Here is a 24,055-nt window from a genome sequence, read left to right on the forward strand (position 1 = left end):
CGGAGCAGATCTGAAGAGTGATGCAAGGAGTGCACAGTGCGTATAATTCACACACACCACATCACATCCCCTCAGCCTCACCTGCCTCTTGCTCTCGTCACCTCTACAGAGCCAACTTCATGCAAGGACAACCTGACAGTGCTTTACTTCAGGCTCATGGCTCCAACATTTTGTCCTCTCTGGGACTTCCCTGTTGAAATCAAGGCATGAGTATGCTGCAGGAGCCCATTTGGTGGAGTGGGTACAATCCGGGGTAGGGGGCAGGAGGATTAGTTAGCACCCCCTGGAGTGAGCCTTTAACTAAATAAATTCTTCCCTCTTTCTCATTCTGGATGAGTTGTCTTCAGATGTGTTTTGTGGCTTCTTGGATGACAGATCCGTGCACTCAAACAATCAGGTACACTTAACAGTGGCCAACTAGATGATAATGCCTGCTTGTACTGGCTCTCCTGCCTCACTCCCCCTTGTCCCAAGTCACTCTTGCTCCCTGGAACTGCACTCCCTAAGAAAATATTAGCACATAAGTCCTTTGCCTCAGGCCGGACTTTCTAAGGAACTAAGGCTAAAATATCTGCTTACCCTTCTCTAGTTTCTCACCAAAGGAATAAAGAAATAATCTGCAAATAGGACCCCAGCCCCTGCCCATTGAGAGCTATAGAGAATATATCCATGGGTCCACATAAGAAGAGCTGGCCTCCCCGTGAGTTTTATCTCAGCTCCTTTTATCTGCACAGATGCCTTTACTGTTCTCCTTCCTTCGTCCTATCTCCCCAGGAAGGTAGGCCCAGTGTGCACCAAGGACACGATGGAATTCTTAGTGGCACATGATGAGGCCACCTGACAGACGGGATGGAGCCTTTGTCAGAAAGGGCAAAGACACAAAAAATCTTTCCCAGCTCCTGTAACTAGCCTATCCATTTTCTTTCACCAGTGCAGTACAAAAAAGCTGGGCCATGCCTTTCATTTGGAAGACCCTCTCATCTCTAATGATTGAGTTGGGTTGGACTGGAGTCATGTAAAAGGATGCATAATGGACTACTTAAGCCAGCTCTTTCCTAGATTTTGAAGAGAGGAGGAAAAAGATTTTTGAAGGGCATTCTTTTTTTGCTTACCTCATTACAGCAGGTGAGCAGACAGAAATTACACGCAGCAAGCCTTAGCAAAGGATAAAGACTGCACATTTTGCCAAAACCTCCCAGCTGCTATTTCAGAAATCTAAGCCCTGAAGAGAAACCAGCGTCTGAGAAATGACAATCACAGCAGCTCATCAATCCCTTCAGTGGCTGCCTGCCTGGTCCCTCTCCATGGCTAGCATTTATTTCTTGAGTCATGGCAAGCAAATTCCCACACAGCACTTCAGACACATCATTAGAGAAGCAGCAGGGCATCGGGGAGCAAATATGGGTCTTGGAGTCAAACACTCCTGAGTTCCAGTTTCATCTCTGGCTCTCAGTACTTATATAGCCATAAGTTTTTACATTTTGCATTAACAATTCCTTTGCACTGATAAATATTTCATTTCAAAGTCAGGAACCAAGCACCCTCTCTACAGAGATATTTAGTGCTACGAAGTCTAGAGAAGTCATTAAAAATGGGGCTCAGGGGAGGAATGCTATCCACATCCAAGGAGACCCAATTTTATCAGGCATCCTGGAGCTAGCTGACCACACTCTGTCATCGTGTTTCTCCCAGGAGATCACAGAAAGCCTCAACTCCAATGCCTTCTAAGGGCTAAACAACACTCTTGTTTTTTGCCTTTACTGTCAACTTTTGAGCTGGTCCTGACGCTTGACTAGCTTTTTTCATCTGGGGAGATCTAAACATTAATGATCAGAAGTTAAGTCTTTGGGGTGGTAAAAAATTGCCATGGTCCTTAGTTTTGGAAAAATTAATTTTACCATCAACTTGGTAAATTTTAATTGTTTTAAACTTTATAGCAGCCTAAATGTGATGCTCAATGAGAATAACATTAATACAACACTAAAGATGTCTTTGCACACACATGCTCTCTCATTACACAAAATGCCATAGTAAAAACATAATCAAGCGAGGTAAAGGGTAGCTTTCCATGGGGAAGCCTGTCACAAACAGTTACTATATTAAAAACAACAAAGAGAAACACTTTAGTACTGCTGTAAAAAGCAGCAGGTAAATAGACATTAAGAAATATAAAAGTTGCAATTTTACAGCATTCACATTCACACAAATAATTTTCCAAATTTTGCCACAAAGGAAAAGTTATATTGGAAAATTAAACCTCATCTGCACCTCCAAAAATAATCCAGGAATATTTATAGTGATTATTTCTCTGCCACCGTCATTATAGGTTATAGAAAAGGAAGAAGGAAAAAGATTGGCATGGTCTCACAACTGCAGAGAGACACTGAGCTTCTGACATTCCATATGTGCGTGCTCTAATTGGTTGTTTTTATAGTGGGTTGTATTTTCTCCCACGGAGTTTAGCATTTGGTTTCCTAGGGTAGTGAGCAGTAGACATCCTCTCGGAGCTGTTGGATAGATCTTCTTAGTACCAAATGACACTGACTCTTTCTCTGAATGCATCATCAATCACTCAGCAAGAAATGCTTCTGACCCTATTGCTGAAGCCTCTACTTCAGCCTGGGCCACCAGGTGTCTCCCTGAGATCCCACCCTTGGGAAGCGTTGATAGGAAGGGTCTGAGCAATACAGCCGAAACACTCAAGATCAACCTTTTGCTCAATGTTATAGTCAGGTTAAAGCTCACTCTCTAGTTATGAAATTGAACAAAAAAAAACCAGGTTATTTTATCTAACCAAATGATCCCCACACAGAGAACATAGACTCACCTGCCTGCCCCTCTAGAGCCAGCAGGAAGCAAAGGGGTCAGTCTAGCCCAGGGGACAAAAAGGGCAAAGACTCTCCCACTCCAGATGAATACTGCTCTCACCCTGACCATGAAGGGGGATGAGCAGGTGGACTTGGTCTAGCAGCTTGTGAGTTATCAAGAGCATTGGGTCAGCCTGATCTGATCAGGGGAAGGGCAACATTTCCACCCACAGAGTGTGGGTCGTGTGATAACTACAGTCTAAACGAGACAGCTAGGGATCTAGAGCTAGAGACAGAGACAGAGACAGAGGCAGAGATATTGCTAAGTCAGACTGACCTGAGGAGGGGGTCCAGGGGCTGCTCCTTTTGTGAAATTACTGAGTATGATTGGGACTCTTCGGGAGTAGTCAGACATCCACAGAAGACATGTATTATCCTGTGAAATATCCCATACAGTCAACTTAATGATTATTACTGAGTGTCCACCATGAGGTTGGCAGTGTTTGGAACCTAAGGATAGTTTCACAGATGATTCTACAACCTTAGTAAAATTTACACTTTAATGGGTGGCATAGGGAGACAGACACTAAATGGCAACTAAGATAGATAGATAGATAGATAGATCGATAGATAGATAATATAATAGCAAATGTGTATGCTATGAAAAAAATTAGAAAGGTGATGTGATGGAGAGAGATGGGGTGTGTAATTTAGATAAGATAAAGATATTTGAGCTAAGCCCTAAAGGACAAGAAGGAGGAAGGATTCAAATATAGGAAAGCTTGCAGGAAGCATATTCCAGGCAGAGGGAACAACACATTCCAAAGCTCTAGGAAGGAACCACAAGAAAATCATTGTGTCCAGAGAAGAGGGTGGCGGATGACGTTGGAGAGGTATCCGCGGCCAGGCCACCTGGGGTCTCGAAGGCCATCACAAGGAATTTGGATTTTATTCTTCATGAAGTGGGAAGGCACTGGAAGATTTTAAGCAGGGAAGTGACATAATTTTATTTGTTTTCAAGAATATCCCTCTGATTACTATGAGAATAGATTGTAAGGAAGAAAGAGGCTATTTTTGGTTATTCGGGTGTGCAATGCCAGTTTTTGGCTAGGACAGTAGCACTAAAGATTGACAGACTGGGACAACGATTCGGATCTATTTCGGAGGACCTGATGTTGCTTTTGGTACTCCCACCAGCTTTGGGAATCCCTCACATAGCCACCTTTCTTCTCCAGAGGCAATCCAACTTTCTTCCCAAATCCCATGTCACACTGTAAGGGAATACAACCACCTCCTGGAAGCCACCTGTTACCTCCTGCAGGAAGGGTCCTGTAAAGACTATACGGATGAATTCACCCATTAAAACTTAGTCCTAGAGCTCACACATCACAACCCCTGGGCACCTGAGGCTGAAATTCTCACTGCCCCCAGCATGTTTTGCTCCAGCTGATAAGGCGTCCCTGCTACCGTCACTCCTTGCCTGGGTCTACTCCAGCCACTTGGCACTATTCTTCCTTCATTTGGGGTGACATGGTACTTGTATAAAACAGGATATGTTTTTGCCACGGAGCTACTGGGCCCGTGAGCCACAACTGCAGAGCCTGCGCGTCTGGAGCCTGTGCTCCGCAACGAGAGGCCGCGACAGTGAGAGGCCTGCGTACTGCGATGAAGAGTGGCCTCCGCTCGCCGCAACTAGAGAAAGCCCTCGCACAGAAATGAAGACCCAACACAGCCATAAATTAATTAATTAATTAATTTTTTAAAAAAGGATATGTTTTATAAAATATGGGGCACTTATTCCCTGCTTTAAATAAGTGTGCTTTACACACACACACACACAAATGCTTGGCCATTTGAAAACCTCATCCCTGGTGTTCTAGCTACTTGATCAGACTTTCATCCTCTGAAAGGTAGCTTAGATTAATAAATGTGATAGACATCATCATATGGATGCTACTGAGAGCTGTTTTTCATGTGCATTAGAAAAGATACATCTCACTAATCACAATAAAACTACATTGCTTCAAAAAGATGAACAACTAATCAAAAGCAGCTGGAATGAATTAAAGACAACTGACAACTCAGCAATGAGACATAAGCGATCCTGTGGGGAGAAAGTACTTTTAAATTGTTTAAATGTGCTTGTCTAACATGTCACTAAAAGTTGTAATCTTCCGTTTTCTATTAACAACTCCATCAATTTTCCCTTAATGTTTTAAATTAACTGTCTTCTTTCAAGCATGGTGCTGTTCAACACTTGAAGAAAAGAGCCCCTGGGTTTTATTTTAAATTCTGGATTTAGAAAACTGAAACTGCATTTTTATCATTTTAGAAGTTGGCATGTTTCCTATCATTTGAAATTTCAGAGCACTGCCCCAAAATTCTTTTATAAATTCTTTGATACCTGTGATGCTTGAATTATAACTATGCCAAGCAGGAGGAAATTACACTGTTTTTTATCAAGATACATAATTTTTATAAAATTCCACAAGTTGACCTTATTTTCATTTAACTGATCTCATGCTTACATCCTTGTTCTCTTACTGAACATTTTCCTTCTGACAGCAACATTCCTCATAGAATAAGAAGCACAAAGGGAGAATGTAATCACATCTCCAGCACCCTGTACATCTATCTGTTGGAAAAGATGTACATCTCTTCACCCCAGTTAGCTGATGTAGCACATTTGGTTACTGAATAAAGGATATGTAGTGCTCACAGATCAGAATATTTCCATATCAATCTACCAAGCAACTACATACTAGTAGTCATATTGGGAAAGATTTCAGAGATGCCCTATAAGCCCTACTGAGGCTATTTTTTTTTTGTTTTTCACTTTAGAATGTTTACTAGTTCATTACAATTTAAGGGATATTTACTGAGTATCAATTACTGCAAGCACGAACCTAGGTACTGTGATGCAAAGACTAACTGAACATGGACCATGCTTTCAAGAACTTCAAAATTGTGTGAGGAAGATAAAAATCATGTTCAATCACTATATTGTGATGATATTAGATATCAGGTTGTCTTAATTTTTTTTACACTATGGAAGCATGGCATAGTGATTAATTCTGCCTGATTTGGATAGGGAGAGGGGCACAAATTCTATAAGCTGACCCTATTTTCATTTAATTGATCTCTTCCTTATATCCTTTTTCTGTTACTGAATTTGAAGGGAAGACTTCAAGGAGGAGGTGGTGACATTGAACTGGGCCTTGAATAATGAGAAAAGGTCTATAACACTGTGTCTTTCCTCAGGTTTAAATTAAGGCTAAAGATATGGACCTGATGAACAAGATATTCAGGGAAATATTGGACAAATAACTTGCCTTCTATAATAACCTCAGTTTTCTATGTGTTTAACAAGTAATGAGAAACATGGGGAACACACCTGGATTCAGATTGTAGATGATCTGATACACCATTCTGAGGATCATAGACCTTAACACCTTGTAATGGGAAATGATTGAAAAATTTTAGCAAGGGTGTCATGATCAATTTTAAGTGTTAGGAGGATTATTCCAGCATGATGACTTCGTGGAACATTGCTCCACTCTCTTCTAGCAACCACAGTTGCTGTTGTAAAAGCCATGTCATACTGACTCCCAACCCTTTGATGGTGACCTAGTTTCTCTTTTTTGGGTACCTAACGGACCTTTTCTTTATCCTTGGTGTTCTGAAATTTCATGATATATGTTTCAGTGTCTTTTTATTCTTTATGTTAGACTTAGGCTTTCTATTATTGGAAATGTCTTATGTCACTTCATAGATAATTCCCTACCCATAATTTTACCTGCTCTTTCTTTCCAAAATTCCAATTAGTCTGATACTCAAACACCTGATCATCTTTCTTTTCATTTTATTTTCTGAGTAATTTCCTTAACATTATCTGCCACTCCTTCTTTTGAATTATTTATTTATTTATTTGCTTGTTTTTGGTGGGGGAGAAGATCATATTATTAAATCTCAAGGGCTTTCTCTTATATTCTGATTATTCCTTTTCCGTATCATCTTGTTCTTGTTTCACGCAATATCTTCTCTTTTATCTTCTCTTTCTTCTGCTCTCTAATTTCTCTGTTTCCTATGATTTCCTGTTTAGTTATATAATTAGTTGCTTTTGTCTTTGCCTTTCATGTGGAAAGCTTTCCTAAAACATTGAATGATTCTTTCCTGTCAAGTCTTAGGTCCAATTAAGGCATGGAAAAGTGGATTGGAAACTTTAGGTACATGGACAGAGCTTTTGAATGTCTTTGGAGTGAAGGGCACCAAACCAGACTTCAACTGAATAATCTTCAAATATTAGTATCCTTCTAGGACTAAGAAAGTTCTCTTGCTTTACCTAGTCTTCAGGTTAATGCTTGGCAGCCAGTGATCTGGAAATAAAGCAAAGAACGGGAGACTGGAAGTCTAACCACTCAGTGTACAGACCCTCCCTCTACCCCCCTGAGTTCATCACCTCACCCCCAGCCTCTACTGTGCCTGGTGTTTCCTGTGGCCAGAGACTTTGGGGTATTATTTCCTCGGATTTGAACTTCAATCTTGCCTTCCACTCACACCCAAGTCTCAGTCTTTCTTGGAGTCTGTGTCAAGTGGCAACTTGCTTGTCTTCATAAACCCTATTGGCAGACACTTAGGTGGAAATGCCCTCTGCTCTACCCAATCCACTTTTCATCTTTAAAAACTGTATTGTTTTTTACATTCCTTCTCCACCCTTGCTTTGTTTTATATTCTCTTTATGAAGTTATAACAGATATCAAACCATTTCTTGATAATTGAGTCTGCAAAGTACAAAATAAACAGTTTATGTTGGTCCAGGTGCTCCAAAAGGCCGATGCCAAGTTCAGGAACATACTGGTGAGATAAAATGGAGATGCAGCTGGAAAGGGAGCCAGAGTCATCAAACTGCAATGTAGGTGAAATGGAGATGATTGGAAATAAGGTTAATTGGAAGCATCTTACAGTGCAGTGCAATTTAAGGAAGTTCAGCAAGGCTGTCCGAGAGGTTCTTAAGGCAAGTTCACCAGTCAGTAGAGTCCCACATCTCCAGGGTACAATCTTGCTCTGCTACCTCTGCTGTGCTCAGTCCCTGTCTGGGATCAGCCCTCTGGAGGCAACGTGGGGGTGGATTTCAGAGGGCAGCATCCAGGGCCATTGGTTGATAACGCTGTCTACAGTTGGAGATCTAAGAGGCACATTCTCGTGACCAGACGAAACATCACAAAACATACAGGGAAAATATATTCCTACCACTGCACATAGGATTGGAAAAGTAGTTAAACCAAGTACCCGCTGGAGGTAAAAACACCTAAAGTAGCATTCATGCCTAAATACACCCAAGGTTCCTCTGGTTTGGGGGTCAGTAAACTGCAGTCTGTGGGCCAAATTCAGCATGCTGCCTGTTTTGTAAATAAGGTTTTATTCGAACACAGCCACCCCTATTCCTTCATTTCTGTATCGTCTCTGGCTGCTCTACAACAGCAGAGCTGCAGAGTTGTGACAGAGACTGTATGGCCCAAAAAGCAGAAAATATTTATTCTCCATCCCTTTACAGACAGTTTGCAGACTGCTGCTCTAATTTAAAGCCCATTGTCATTTAATTAGAGAAATTTGTAAAATACAAAGACTTTCCACACTTTATATTTCCAATGAAAGTTTCCAAAAAATATACACTAGTTCAATGACAAAGGGAGAGAAAAGAGTCCTAGAGGGAACCATCACAACCCCAGCTTCTCCCAAGATAAGGAGTGTCCATGTTTCAATTTACTGAATTGCATAATAACTGCCAGGGTCTATGCTAGTCACTGGGAATACAAAGATGAAGACACAATCTTACCCTTAAGGAGCCCAGAGCCCAGCAAACATGTAAATCACTGTAATGTAATGTGACATATGCTCTAAACCAGCGGTTCCCAACCTTTTTGGCACCAGGGACCGGTTTCACGGAAGACAATTTTTCCACTGACAGGGGGCAGGGGGTATGGTTCAGGAGGTAATGTGAGCAATGGGGAGCGGCTGTAAATACAGATGAAGCTTCGCTCACTTGCCCCGCTGCTCACCTCCTGCTGTGCGGCCCGGTTCCTAACAGACCGCGGACCATAGAGGTCTTCCACCTGGGGGTTGGGAACCCCTGTTCTAAACAGAGTGTAAAGAGCACTTAAAGAGCACAGATGAAGAATCAATTATAGACTGGAACAAAATATGTCAGATAAACATATGCATTTATTCACTGCCACCTCCCAAAATGCCGCTAAAGTGATAGTATAAGAACTATATGGTGGGGGGGCTTCCCTGGTGGTGCAGTGGTTGAGAATCTGCCTGCCAATGCAGGGGACACGGGTTCGAGCCCTGGTCTGGGAAGATCCCACATGCCGCGGAGCAACTAGACCCGTGAGCCACAACTACTGAGCCTGCGCGTCTGCAGCCTGTGCTCTGCAACGGGAGAGGCCGCGACAGTGAGAGGCCCGCGCACCGCGATGAAGGGTGGCCCCCGCGTGCTGCAACTAGAGAAAGCTCTCGCACAGAAATGAAGACCCAAAACAGCCAAAAATAAATAAATTAATTAATTAATTAATTTAAAAAAAAAAGAACTATATGGTGGTGTGCTGAATTGGGCGATTGGGATTGACATGTATACACTGATGTGTATAAAATTGATGACTAATAAGGACCTGCTGTATAAAAAAATAAATAAAATTAAGTTCAAAAAAAAAAAAGAACTATAGAAACACATACACACATACACGCATACATTTATAGATACACATATATGCTAATATTTAGAAACATACACACACACAGACACGTATATAGGCACAGCAAACCACAGACTGTGAGAATGTATTCACAATGTGCATGTCTGACAAAGGTCTTGCATTCAGAAAATATAAAGAACTCTTACAACTCAATAAAAAGAAGACACAACCTAATAAAAATGAACAAAAGATTTGAACAGATACTTCACAAATGAAAGTATATGAATGGCCAATAAGTACACGAAAACATGCTCAACATCAGTGGTCCCCAGAAAAATGCTAATGAAAACCACAATGAGATACCACTACACACCCACCAGAATGGTTAAAAGTAAAAACAGTGACATTACCAAGTCTTAGAGTAAAGCAATTGGAATTCTCGTATTATTGTTGATACTATATGTGGTGATTGATTTTATGTGTCAACTTGACAGGGCCACGGAATGCCCAGGTATTTGGTCCAAACATTATTCTGGGTGTGTCTGTGATGAGGGGGGTTTGGATGAGATTAACACTTCAGTTGGCAGACTGCATAAGACTGCCCTCCCTAATGTGAGGGCCCTCATTCAATCAGTTGAAGGCATAAATAGAACAAAAGAAGCTGATCCTCCCTCGAATAAGAGCTGCCTGACTGAGCTGAGACATTGGTCTTCTCCTGCCTTTGGACTCAAATGAAAACATCAGCTCTTCTTGGGTTTCAAGCCTGTTGGCATTTGAACTGGAACTGACACCTTTGGCTCTCCTGGTTCCCAGGCCTTTGGGGTTTGACTGGAACCATATATCACTTCTCCTGGGTTTCCAACTTGCCTACTGCAGATCTTGGGATTTCTCAGACTCCGTAATCACCAATATCTTCTAACGAATCTCTCCGTGTGTGTGTGTGTGTGTGTGTGTGTGTGTGTGTGTGTGTGTGTGTGTGTAAGACCACAAATGGATCAATCCTCACACACACACACACATACATCCTATCTGTTCTGTTTCTGTGGAGAACCCAGACTAATACACTAAGTAAAATGGAAAATGGAAAATATTTTGGAAAACAGTTTAGCGGTTTCTTGAGAGAAGTTTACATTTGGGGACTGTTTTTTTAATTAGTTAGAAGAAAACAACTATAGTCTCTCACAACCAGGAAGAAGAGATTAGGGAAATTGTGTTAAAGCTTATAAAATGCCCAAACAGCCAAAAAAAGCAGTTGTTAATATATTTTCAACATTCACTTTAAAAAGTAACATTGTTCTGTCTGTTCCAATAATCTGGGATTTGCTTAAATGATTTGATGACCTATTTCCTAAACTACGAAAAATTGTGTGAAATGTACACACCAGAATTTAGCTCTTATTAAGCACAGCTGCACATTTCTTTTAATAGAAAGATCACTAAAACCTAAAACAAATTAACTAATAATATCTGCACATATAATTGAGTATAAGGGTGTGATGTTACTTAGTTACACATGCCTTGTCGTACTTAAAGCAACATTATGGACCAGTCTAGTCATGAGATTAAGGATGTAGAAGTACACTGTAAACTCTGAAAGGCTGTGTAAGTGGTGGACACTGTTCCAAGCCCAATAACGCATAAAACTGCCCTCCAACAGCAATTGGCCTGATATTCCTGAGACCATTCCCGGCAGCTGCAGCATGGGGTCCCCAGCCTCACGCTGCTTGGAGCATGTTCCCTTTATCTCTACCAGTCACTGCCTTATTCCTCTCTCCCTGAGGTCGGTCATAGTCTTATTTTCTCCTTAATAGCTACTCTCCTCTTTCTACCTGGAAACATTTAGAATTCTCCTATAATCTGTGGTTTACCAAATTTCACTTTAACTTATCAAGGTGTAGATTTTCTCTTCCCTACTCTCTTACCCATTCGTTGGGCACATTCAATCTGAAATATATTTCTTCAATTTGGGGACACTGATTGTCATTATTTCCTCAAATATTTCCCCTCCTCCATATTTTTTTCTTCTGGGACTCCGATTTTCCAGATGTTGGCATTTCTACTTCTTTCCTCCATGTCTGTTGTTTTTATTACTTATGATTTTTATCTCTTTATCCTTTCTAGTTCTCTTCAAAATGAATTCCTCAATCACACCTTCCAGGTTACTAATTTCTTCCTTAGTCATATCTAACCTGCTACTTATTTCTTCCATGTGTTCTTTATTTCAGCTCTTCCATTTTCATCCCTAGTGGGACCTTTTCATGACTTCTTGTTACTGGTCTTGTTTCTGATTATTAGTGTATCCCCGTATCTCTCTGAGGATATTTGTTAGATTTATTTTAATCGTTTGGACCGCTGTGTCCGTGTAGCGTATATTGATCCATTTGTGGTCTTACTTTTACATGATCCTACCTCACGGGTGTCCAGTTATTTGGGCTGGTGAGCTTGTGGTTCCTGAAAGGGATCAACTCCTCTATCAGATAATATGATATAGGGAAGGCAAAGATCAGGTGTTCGTTTGGGTCCCTTCCTGTAAGTTTAAAGACAGAGGAAGAATGAGCCCTCTTATTTGCATCACTCCCCATCAGACTACTCTGTCCAGGAATTCACTTTAATTCTTTGAAAGAAGTCCCACTTGGAGGAAACTGGCTCCCTGCAGATTTGGAGGGGGAGTGCACTGCTGCCTAAGAATAGCCAGGCACCCACACCATTTCCATCGGCTTCTTACACCTAGCAGGGCTTTCCTGTGCCTTGGATTATCCATCAGTAGCCCCTGGGTGGCCGGTGTTGTTGCTGTCCGTTCTGGTTGCAGTGGCCCTGGGGAGATGAGGACCCTCGGGGCAGAAGCATGAAGCTGTCTATCTCCCACCCGGCTCCCTCTGCTGCTGCAGCTGCCCTCAACCCCAGACTGGCCCCACTCTTACTCCGCCACAAGGTTTCTCTGCCTTCCTGCTTCGTTCCCCAGATCTCTGCTTCCTTATCAAGTCTATAGTTTCTCTGATGCACACTTTGGGGAAAGAAAGCCAGAAACTCACCTTATCACAATCTGAAAGCCCTCTTTTTCTAATTTTTCTGCAATAAATATATATTATTTGCTAACTATTTTTCAAGGTTATGCAAAAAGGCAGTCAGTGCCCTTTTAGTCTTCATTAAGAGGGAGGGAGAAAGGAGACGGGGAAGCAGTTATTGAACACATATCATGTGTCAGGCATGTAGTTTAGTCGATAATGTCTGGTACCGTGAAGCATAATCACAGGTAAAATATTGTTTCCAGTTGTATCTGTGACATTTGTATCTGAGGCAGACATCAGTATTACTTAGTGTCATCATTTCTAAGAGAAGCCATCCATATGGATATTGGTGATCAAAGCGTATGCATTAGCAAAGCAGTGAATAAATTCGTTTACATTGATCTCCTACTATCTGTAAACCCCAATGATAAAATCTGAGTGGAATAAATCAAAATTTCTAGCATTTGGCTCTTTCTTATAATTATTTCTCTTTATTGACATTCTCTATTTGATGTGACATTACCTTCATACCTTCCTTTACTTTTTTTTTTTTTTTTTTTTTTTTTTATTTATTTATTTATGGCTGTGTTGGGTCTTCGTTTCTGTGCGAGGGCTTTCTCTAGTTGTGGCAAGTGGGGACCACTCTTCATCGCAGTGCGCGGGCCTCTCACTATCGCGGCCTCTCTTGTCGCGGAGCACAGGCTCCAGACGCGCAGGCTCAGTAATTGTGGCTCACGGGCCCAGCTGCTCCGCAGCATGTGGGATCTTCCCAGACCAGGACTCGAACCCGTGTCCCCTGCATTGGCAGGCAGATTCTCAACCACTGCGCCACCAGGGAAGCCCTCCCCCTTTACTTTTTAAATCATGGTTTCCTTTCATTCTTTGAATATATTTATAGTGGTTACTTTGAAGTCTTCGTTAAATCCAACATCTGGTCACTCTCACAGGCCGTTTCGGTTGCCTGCTTTTTTCCAGTATATGGATCAAACTTTCTGTTTCCTTGCATGTCTCATAATTTTTTATTAGAAACTGGTCATTTTAGATAATATATTATACCAACTCTGGGTACCTCCCCTACCTTCCAGGGCTTGTTGTTGTTATTTTCTTGTTTACTTATATAGTGACTGGCTGGATTATTTTAGTGAAGTCAATTTCCTTCCACAGTGTGAAGACTCTGATGTTGATTCTCACAGGGCACAGCCTTGGTTACACTCACAGTCACCCTAGGACAGCAGTGGTTTTAGTGGGGTTCCCTCTGACTGTCTCTTTCTAGTAATTGTTGGCCGATTGCGCTATTGTTTTCAACAAAGCCCTGGGGCATAAATTGCTCCGTAGACTCTGCGATCAAATTTGGGGAATGGCAATCAAAACCCCACCATCTTCAACAGTGTCTTGCTCAGGGTATGTCCTCCATCTCACAAGTGGGATGGGAAGAAAGGAGTCTGCAATTCTTGGCAAAATTCACCCAGAACTTATCAGCAACAGGTAGAGAGGGGTAGAGTGGCAAATGCTGAAGCCCTGCCCCTACAAGAGGATAGCTCTCTGACCAGGAGCTGCGGGGAGGGACCTCTGTGTTCTCGGCTGCACCAGTCTGGCGTGGAGTTTCTGTCTCACTGAGCAAGAGAGGGGAGATGGGTGTGAGTCTTGATTTAAATACTACAGACTTTCACTATTCTTACCAAGTTTTAGTAGATTTTCTTGAATAAATATTTTTTTCATTTGCTGCATGCCATTAAGAATATTTGCAAGGACTTTAAATGGGTAGCTTTTTAAAAATTATTTTCACCAGTTTCACACTGGAGAGCAGGTCAGTGGAACTCCTCACACTGTCATGCCAAACCATTCAGACTTCTTAATTCTTTATTACGCTGAATTATTTGGTGAGTTTTCAACAGTCTTCATTTATCCTACTCACATAGATTATATGCATGGAATATGCAGTCAGAAAATTAGAAACTGGATCAAGAGGCAAAGATAAAAGAAACAGGAATAAATTCCTAGGTACTATCTTCCTGCTACCGTTTTCAACTTCAAGATCAAGAATGAGTGATGGGTAACTTAGTTAACTTGAGCTGCCTGTAGGTTTTCCTAGCCTGTACGATGGTTTCTTCTGTAAGAGATAAATTTCAAACAGTTAAACAAGGTCAAGTGTAAGGCATAAAAACTGGTTTCACTGTTTAGATCATTAAAATGTTTGTCCATCCCTCAATTGGTTTTCGTGAGCCAGGAAAAGTTGAAGCGTTGAGGGCTCCCATAGAGACTTTCTAGTTTCTGTCTAAGCTGTATCATTAACCACTCTGGAGAATGACCTGAGGCCTGACTTCTTAAAGAACACAACTTCTTTCCTCTGGAGTCAGAGTGCTTGGTGTAGTCTCCCGCCAAAATCTGTCATCTCATAGTCCACAATGAGGTCCTGTCTGCCCTTAACAAGCATATTTAACTGCTTTGTTTCTCTCATTTTAGATAATTTCAAACATCAGACAGAAAGGATTTGTGTCTTCGCTGTCAGCTGTCATATGTTTTATAAAGGAAAAAAATATCCTCCTGAATTCTGTTAAATTATGCAGGTTTTCATTTCATTATTCTTTTGGAACTGAATAACCATCATGAACATTCTTTTTTCTCAAAATCTTGAATTCCTGTCAATGAAGATTCCTCAGTCCCTTTGAACAGCGTATGAACAGCTCCTTAATTTGTCATATTACCCTTGCAATTCCACAAAAAGCTTTACCCAAAGACTTCCCTTCGAGTACATATAAAGTGGGTGGTTAGAAGTGATTGAGAAATAAGCCATAACCATTTGAGCAGGTATAAAGTTAGTATTTGAAAATAAGAAACACTTGGTTTAGAAGCAAAAAAAAAAAAAAGGGAAGAACATGAAACATGAATAACAAAGATTGACTTGAAACACAATTGACTTTAACCACAGCATTAAATAATAAGCAGCCAATTATATCCAAAGCTATTGATATTGTTGTACCTTTTGGGGTGTTTCCTCAAGAAAGAAAAAGCCCACCACAAGCCCATTACTTCCACCCAGTCCATCTCCTGGCACTGACATGGATTTATCAAATGACTCTTAACATTTGTTGGGTGCTTACTATGTTCTGGTGTTGGTCTAAGTGCTTTACATGCATTAAGTTACACATTCCAACTCTATGAGACAGGCACTATTATTATTCCCATTTTACAGATAATTGGAAATACGTACTGGTTCCAGAGTCCATGCTCTTAAACACTAAAGTACAGCACTTCTTAAAGTAATTTCTGACTGTGGTTGAGAACACCTATAATCACAGAAGAGAGCAAAGCTCAGGGAAATTCCCCCCCTAATATTTAACCTAAGTGTGGGAATTAAAGGGTCCCAATCGACATCAACTCCATTCCCTAAGCTTTTCACCAATTGAGATATAAAATGAAAGTATAAGGCAGATGGGAAGAAGGGTAAGATATTACCTTTATTACTGGTACAGGCGATATTGAAGAATGTGGTTTCCACCTGTAGGGCAAGCCTCAGAATTAGGCAGAACTGCATACCTGTTGCCAGGGGTCTCCAAGTACGGCGCTTGCATTCATAAAACTCCACGCATGATACCTGCCTCTGTAAAACCCATGTATGATGTAGGCATCTGTAAGTCTCCACGACTGGTGCCCATATCTGTAAAACTTGCAGTCTGGAGGAGCAGATCAGGACATAGCTTTGTGAGGAGGCCAACTCCCAAGAAGAAGAAAAGAGAGGAAGGGTCTGGATTCATTCGTCTAGTTTTTCCTTCCAAACTCAGCAATCAAATGACACTCCCCCTCCTATATTGTTTGGGCCAGTCATTCAGAGTCTTACAATATCCCAATGTTTTTCAGAGTTTCAAGATCTGTAATCTCAGCCTCTCCCTAAAAGTGCAGTTTATGAGATTCTTAACAACAGAATGTAGCCTTCCTTTTCGTAGTTAGTGATGAAAACAGATTCTTCCAATTCTTCCAAGCATCACCATTGTTAGTGTCTTCTACGCTCTACGGTTCCTTGATCTCTTTTTATGGAATTTTTCCCAGTGAGAGCTAATACTGGTAATGTTCCTCTCAGGGGCCTCAGCAATCTGAACTCTTCCTTCAAGATATGTTTTGTTGCTTTCCCCAGCGCGTATGCTCGGCGGTCCGGGCAGCTAGAGCGTCCCTCCTACTGGGAGCCGCGTGTGACCTTCTCGCTTGCGGAGCGATGCTGCCGGCGGCCGCAAGCCTCCTATGGGCGCCGTGTCTTAGGCTTCGAGCTGCCGCCCTCCGCCTCGCCAGAAAACGTTGAAGATCCAGGATGTGGGGTTCATGCCGATGGGTGGCATGGTGCCTGGTGCTGCCCCTGCCGCAACAGCCCCCGAGGCAGCAGAAGAAGACATCCCCAAACAAAAAGAACGGACGCATTTCACCGTCCGCCTGACAGAGGCAAAACCCGTGGACAAGGTGAAGCTGATCAAGGAAATCAAGAACTTCGTCCAGGGCATCAACCTCGTCCAGGCAAAGAAGCTGGTGGAATCCCTGCCTCAGGAAATCAAAGCCAACGTGGCCAAGGCCGAGGCCGAGAAGATCAAGGAAGCCCTAGAGGCAGTGGGCGGCACCGCGGTTCTGGAGTAGCCGCCCAGAGGACTGTGGACAGGGGTCCCGGGCCCCGAGTGGGGCTCTACCTGCTCCTCGCGAAGCACCCAGGCTCAGCGGACAGAGTGGCCGCGGAGCAGAACTGGGCACCCGCACCACATGGCCAACTCCGTTCTGGGACAGGTGTGGCTGGACCTGCTGAGATGGGGAGGGAGGGACAGCCACTGCCCGTGCAGCCCCAGGGAGGACTCTAGAAACTACCAAAAGTGTACATGCCCCGCTGTGGCTGCTGGGAAAAATGCATTGTCCAGGCAAAAAATATATATATATATGTTTTGTTGCGGCCTGGCAAAATAGAATAAACACAGAATCTGGAATTTGGAATTTGGAGCTCTGAGTTAAATTCCACCTGTGCAAGTTTCTAGGCCTACCTTGAACATGTTGTATAACCTTTCCGAATCTTAGCTGCCTCATAAGTAAAGTGTAATAATGATAATAAAAAACAAATCTCAAGGGGTAATCTTTATAGGATCAGATGAGATAATAAATTTTGGAAAGTAAGAAACCCCATATAAATATGTCATCATTACCTAGCCCTGAATAGCATTAATAATTGTTATTGCTATTATTGCAACTGACTCTATAATTATTTGATTCAGCATTGCCAGATTTAGGAATACTCCTGTCCAGATCTCATTTCTGAAATATAACACTGCATCTAGAAATATTATTTATTATTATTAGAAATGAAAATAACTGTTAGGAACTGTAACTTGTTCGTGTTGACAAACACACCCTAAATAATTAACTTGAAGTTCTTAGTTCTTAAACCTTACCCACATGAAGAACTGTGTGACATTTAAAGAAATTGTTTCGCAAAGTCCAATATGTGGAAGGCTTTTTACAACTGGATTTCTGTAGAAGATGGGCACGGCATAATTTGTCTTTTCATATATTCAAGTTTATTTTGTGTAAGAAGTAGTCTCGTTTTACATTTTACAGGAAAGAGAAAAATGGGGATAAAGTTTTTGTCTGTCACTCATAATATTTATTTTTACCAGATTAGAGTCTGATTGGGTAGAGAATGCTGGGCATGGAGAGCAAATGTTGAACGATTAATTGCTCCATTCCTGTAGGATCATTTTACTTCCACGGTTAGCACAGCAGTTCTTCTGAGATCACCCTAATTGGCATTTAATTCTAGGTTGAAAGCACAAAATGTCCTCTCAAGCCATCCCTCCTCATTTATGAAAGCCAAAATTAAAGATCCTAATGCCCAATTTTCATGGCATACTGAGTGAAAGGAATTGTCAAGATGCCTGACTTGTCATTACACCAGAGGGAAATATAAATTGTTCAAGTGAGCCAACCAAAATGATAATCTGTGGATTATATAGCGGTTTATCGCATAGGAACCCAGCTGCTCCACAGTAAACCCAAACTGTACAGTCTGCGATTTGCTAGTCTGGAAATGAGATGGAACACTAATGTCAAGCTATTCTCTTGGATATACTCTCCAAAAATGCCAGTAAAACATGGTTTCCTGAGGCTTTTATTTCTTTTCCCCATACAAGTCTGAAAAGAAAAGAGATTTAGCCACCGCAGGTCCTTAACCTGTTCAATGGCTCAGGCATAGATGCTGGCCCTGGCTGCCCAATAACCTACTCCTTCTCCACAGAGGACCAGACAGTCATGGAGAGCAAATCTACTTTCTCTTCCAGCCTTTCACATTTTTGAAAATCACCATCGTGTCACCTGCAAATGTCTCTTCTCCTGGATGAACATGCCAGTTTCTTTTTGTAGTGTGCTCTAGAGCGTCCATCACCATTTTTTTAAATTGGAGTATAATTGCTTTACAATGTTGTGTTAGTTTCTGCTGTACACCAAAGTGAATCAGCTCTATGTATATATATATCCCCTCCCTCTTGGACCTCCCTCCCACCCACCCCCATCCCACCCATCTAGGTTGTCACAGAGCACCAAGCTGAGCTCCCTGTGCTATACAGCAGGTTCCCACAAGCTATCTATTTTACACATAGTAGTGTATATATGTCAATCCTAATATCCCAGTTCATCCCACCCTCCCCTTCCCCCTCTGTGTCCGCATGTCCGTTCTCTACGTCTGCGTCTCTACTCCTGCCCTACAAATAGGTTCATCACATTCCTTCACCATGTTTTTTTGCTGTCTTCAGGACCTCATTAAATGTGTCAATGTTAAAGTGTGCTACAAAGGAAGTTAAGATAATGCTTCAGGCATGATCTGGTCATCATGGGCAGTAATGACAATGAAATCTCCTTGACACATCATATTTCTATTATTCTAACTAGAGTATATTAGCTTTTTTATACCATCTCCCACTATTGACTTGTATACAGCTTAATGTCAACTAAAAATCTTATTCCGGGCACAGCTTTTAAGTCACAGCTCTACCATTAGGCTTTTGTTCTACTGGAGACAGGTAAGTCATCGGTTTGTTCTGCTTTGTCCTTTTTTAGACCTAAGTAAAAGCTTTTATGTTTATTCTTATTAAATTTCATCTTTTCTGAAATACCCATAAATCTATAAAGTTACCGTCCCTGTCTAATTTACTACTGAATTCCCCTTTAATTCCTGGCACATAATAAACACCCAATACATTTTTTTTTTAAACAAATGCTTGGGCTTCCCTGGTGGCGCAGTGGTTGAGAATCTGCCTGCCAATGCAGGGGACACGGGTTCGAGCCCTGGTCTGGGAAGATCCCACATGCCACGGAGCAACTAGGCCCGTGAGCCACAACTACTGAGCCTGCGCATCTGGAGCCTGTGCGCCGCAACAAGAGAGGCCACGATAGTGAAAGGCCCGCGCACCGCAATGAAGAGTGGCCCCCGCTTGCCGCAACTAGAGAAAGCCCTCGCACGAAACGAAGACCCAACACAGCCAAAAATAAATAAATAAATAAATAAATAATCCTTCCCTCTACTTTAAAAACAAAAAAAACAAAAAAAAACAAACAAATGCTTGAATAAATAAATCTGTTCCATTGTCCCTGGCTACTAAGATCTTTGGGGGTTCTGGTTTTAGTAGCCAATGTATTACCTTTTGTTCCAAATTATGTCATCCACAAATCTGATCAATAGTCTCTCTACGTTCTCACTGAAGTCGTTCAGTAAAATACTCCACCATTATTTGGTCAAGGACAGAGCCCTCTGGTGCATTTTTAGAGACCTCTCTCCAGCTCAGTGTAGGCCCATTATTAAGAGACTGAAATGAGAGAAATGAGATTGCCTTTTGCGAGTTAAACCATAAATCAGTACCTACATGCAGAGCAGGGATAGCAAAGTCGCCTTAAAAAGAAGGCATGCATCCAGGCCTGTATGATGTTCCCAAAACCTGATCGAAGGTACTAACTTGTCTTAAGAACATGTCAGTCACAAGTGATTGGGGAAGAGGGAGACAGTATTGAAGATCGCATCCAGTCTTTGTCTAGAGAGCAAGGCCCAGTCAGGCCAACTACAGGGTGTCTGCTTTGGAGATGGATAACACAAGGCTTTGAGACCTTGATGCCATTAAACATTGGAACGGTTTAACTATCTCCACCTGCTCTGATTTCATTATCACCAAGCTGCCTGCCACCTACCTTGTCATTTTGTGACTTTGGGTAACTCATATAAATGTTGTGTTCCTTTGCTTCTCATCTGTAAAATAGAGATACTCACCATACCTATTTTGTGGAGTTTTTTTTGAGGATCAAATGGAGTCTGGCTATAGGTACCCCTCAGTACATGCTAGCTAAGGAAGGGAGAGTGAGTGTGGGTTAGACCTGTATGAGAGTCCTGACAGACTACTTGGTTGATATTCACGTTGTAAATTAATAAATTGGTATGAAGAGCTTTGTTCACATGAGGCAGATTCCTTTAGTTAGAACTGGGATGCAATAAATAGCATATTCAGGAGTTTCTTAGCCTGCATGTTTGAGGTCTTCTGATAATCCAGAGAATGGAGTCTCCTTGGCAGCCCCTGCCCTTACTGGGCACCTTTCTTTTCAAATTTCTACAGAGTATAGTTTGATTTTGTGTTTTGACCCAATCTGAGAGTCTTTGTATTTTCGATGGGGGTTTTAACTCATTCATATCAATTATCAAAATTAATAATCTGATATCAATTATATGAGCTTATTTTATTTTTCTTACTATATTTTATTTTGTCTTTTGCTATATGAACCACAATTTCCTTATTTATGTTCATCTTCAAGTGACTTAAAATATAAATGATATTTTTAACTCCTATTTGGGTTTCTTTGGGGGTGATTGGAGGACAAAAGGGAGAGATCTAGTTTTTTCAGCCTTAAACAAGGAGAAATCTCCCGGAGCCAGTTGTTTGCTAGCAAACAGGTGGGGAGCTTCTCCTTGGTGCCCACTGTTGTCTGCTTGTTGGTAGAATCCCAGAATAAGCTTTCATTTTCTTCTTATACAAACAGTGCAGGACAAAGAACCCCCAGAGTGCTTTCAACTCTCATCTCTGCCTAGTGCTGGCCTTCATCCCAACTGCAATGTCTTCTGCTTCCCCACTGACCAAACTGCATTATTAGGCTGAGGGTTGCAAAGAAATGTAGGACGAGCAGAGGAAAGCAGGGAGGGAAAAGTGTGGAATGGCCCTGGGACTTAAAAAGCAACTCATTTGTAGGAAGGGGTAACTTCTTTCCATTAACCTATGGAGACACTGTATCTTTGAGGCAGGAATACCAAAAACACCCTACCATCTGACTTCTACCACTGCACCCCTGATCTGCTTCTGGTGGTGGAAGTACTGCTCGCAGCCCAACAGATTATCAATTACATATTCAGTCTCCATCACAGCTAGATTTTCTCATCTTTCCGCATTTCATGAGTATTGCAACAGGAAGACAAGGAAGGAAGAAAATTAGGCACATCTCGTCAGTGATCAAATTCCTATCTGATTTCTGCTATTTCCCAGGATAATGTATTGTGAACATAGAGTAGTTTCTGTGTTGTTCTATAAGCCCATGAAAGGCAGCATGACATAGTGGTAAAAAGCATAGATTTTGGAATCAGACTGCCACTGGCTCAAATTCCAGGTATTGAGATGTGTGACCTCCAGCAACTCATGTCACTCCTATAAGGCTCAGTTCTCCCATCTGTAAATTGGACCTAATAACGCCTAACTCAGCATTTCTGTAAGTAATAGAGAGAACATGTATAAGGGGTTTACACTTTAAAGTCACTCAAAAATTATATTTATTAAGGTGTCTTCAAAATACTGTGAGTAGTTTAGGGATTCCCCAGCTTCCTCTCTCTTGTCAGCAAGAGATCTGTGAAGGATGCGGGGTAAACAGAGCCCAGCCCTCCTGCTCTCTCTCGCTTCAATCAAAGCAGCTCTGCTTCCATCTGTTGTGCTTCTATATGACATTTCTTCTAAACAAAAAGTCTCTGGTTAAAACAAATTTTAAAATCACAGTTGAACAATCCAATGGCTCACAAAGACTGGGAAACCGAGAAATGTATGGGGGCTTCATTATTTGCAAAGGAGCCTGTGCATTCACCCTGGTGCATTCACCCACCAAGGAGAGGATGCCTCCCTTCTTCCTCAATTTCTCTGCAGCTCTTTAGCCCATAAACCAGTTACCCCATCATTTTACTTATTTATATTTAATGTTTTAAATTTATCTTTTTCCTAGAAAATGTGGAAATATACATAAAATAGGAAAAACATTTAAAGATTATTCCTGATCTGGGAATTCCCTGGCAGTCCAGTGGTTAAGACTCCATGCTTCCACTGTGGGGCGCATGGGTTCGATTCCTGGTCAAGGAACGAATATCCCGCATGCCACACAGTGCAACCAAAAAAAAAAAAAAGATTATTCCTGATCTTACCATCCAGAAATAAACAATATAATGTATTTTTACAGGGACTTATGCATAGATTTTGGTTTTGTTTTTTAAGCGAGTTGCGCTTGCGCATCTTATACAATTTCTTTTTACTCTGCTGTTTTCATATAATATCATAAACATTTTTCTATATATCTATATTCCTTCTTTTAAATGGCACTGTAATATTTCATCCAGTGGGTGTCCTATAGTTTACTTAGCCTTTTCCCTATAGTTTACTTAGCCTTTCCCCTATAGTTGGGCATTAAGATTGCTTCTAACTTTCTTACATTTAAATAACATTATGATGATTATGCACATGAAACATTTTTTAAATTATTACTTAGGGCGGTTTCTTTTATATAAACTCATAAAAGTAGAATCACTGCATCAAATAGCATTAATTTAAAGATATCGATAACCTTTGCTTTCTAAAAGCCATATAAATTTGCACTATCTCACTCATGGTGTTCCTGTGTCTGCTTCTTGCCCTCACCAGCTTTAGTAGCCCATAATATTATATTTTCCTATGACTAGAAAGTAAAACCCAAAGAATAGAAAAAAACACAAACTACCTTCAGATTTTGTTTTCATTTGTAGTAATACCAACCTTTATAAGATAAAACAAATGAGAGTAAGTCTGATTGTGATTACATTGTTGGGAATTTAATTCTAGCTTCCCCAGGTGGAAAGCTAATAAAGATATATCTACAGCTTAAAGTAATATACGTGATTCAAGAAAAATGACATTACTCTCCTTGCAAACTAGTTCTTTATACTCTCTTACCATTCTCTTGCATTGGAACCTGGTGAAAAATTATACAATTGGATACTCATAAGATTATGTGCAAACATTTACTTTTATCCAAAGGTTGTTTTCAAGATTACATCTGTAAAGTCATGAAGTTCTGCTGGTTTACAGAGTAACATATAAGCTACCTGAAATAACAACTGAAAATAAGTGGTAAGGAGCATTGCTACATGAGCCTTTATTTTTAATGGAATGTAGATAATCTCTAATTTTTCTCCAGAACAAAGACTTGAGCCTAGTTGGCAGTTAATTGCCATAAAAAAGTACTAGAGTGCCTTTCAGTCTAG

At 41.2% G+C, this 24,055-nt stretch overlaps 1 protein-coding gene and 1 long non-coding RNA gene across 4 annotated transcripts in view; one reads left to right on the plus strand and one right to left on the minus strand.

Moving 5' to 3' along the window:
- Positions 1-24,055, minus strand: part of LOC309666540 — a 444,368-nt gene that overhangs the window by 178,640 nt on the left and 241,673 nt on the right. The window lies entirely within an intron of this gene.
- Positions 16,710-20,044, plus strand: LOC309666527 (large ribosomal subunit protein bL12m). Its single transcript, XM_082474016.1, has one exon. It carries the CDS (start codon positions 16,825-16,827, stop codon positions 17,128-17,130), a length of 306 nt encoding a protein of 101 aa, XP_082330142.1. The 5' UTR covers positions 16,710-16,824; the 3' UTR covers positions 17,131-20,044.

The sequence above is a fragment of the Balaenoptera physalus genome (genome assembly GCF_965194825.1).
Source record: "Balaenoptera physalus genome assembly, chromosome: 9".
Lineage (NCBI taxonomy): Eukaryota > Metazoa > Chordata > Mammalia > Artiodactyla > Balaenopteridae > Balaenoptera > Balaenoptera physalus.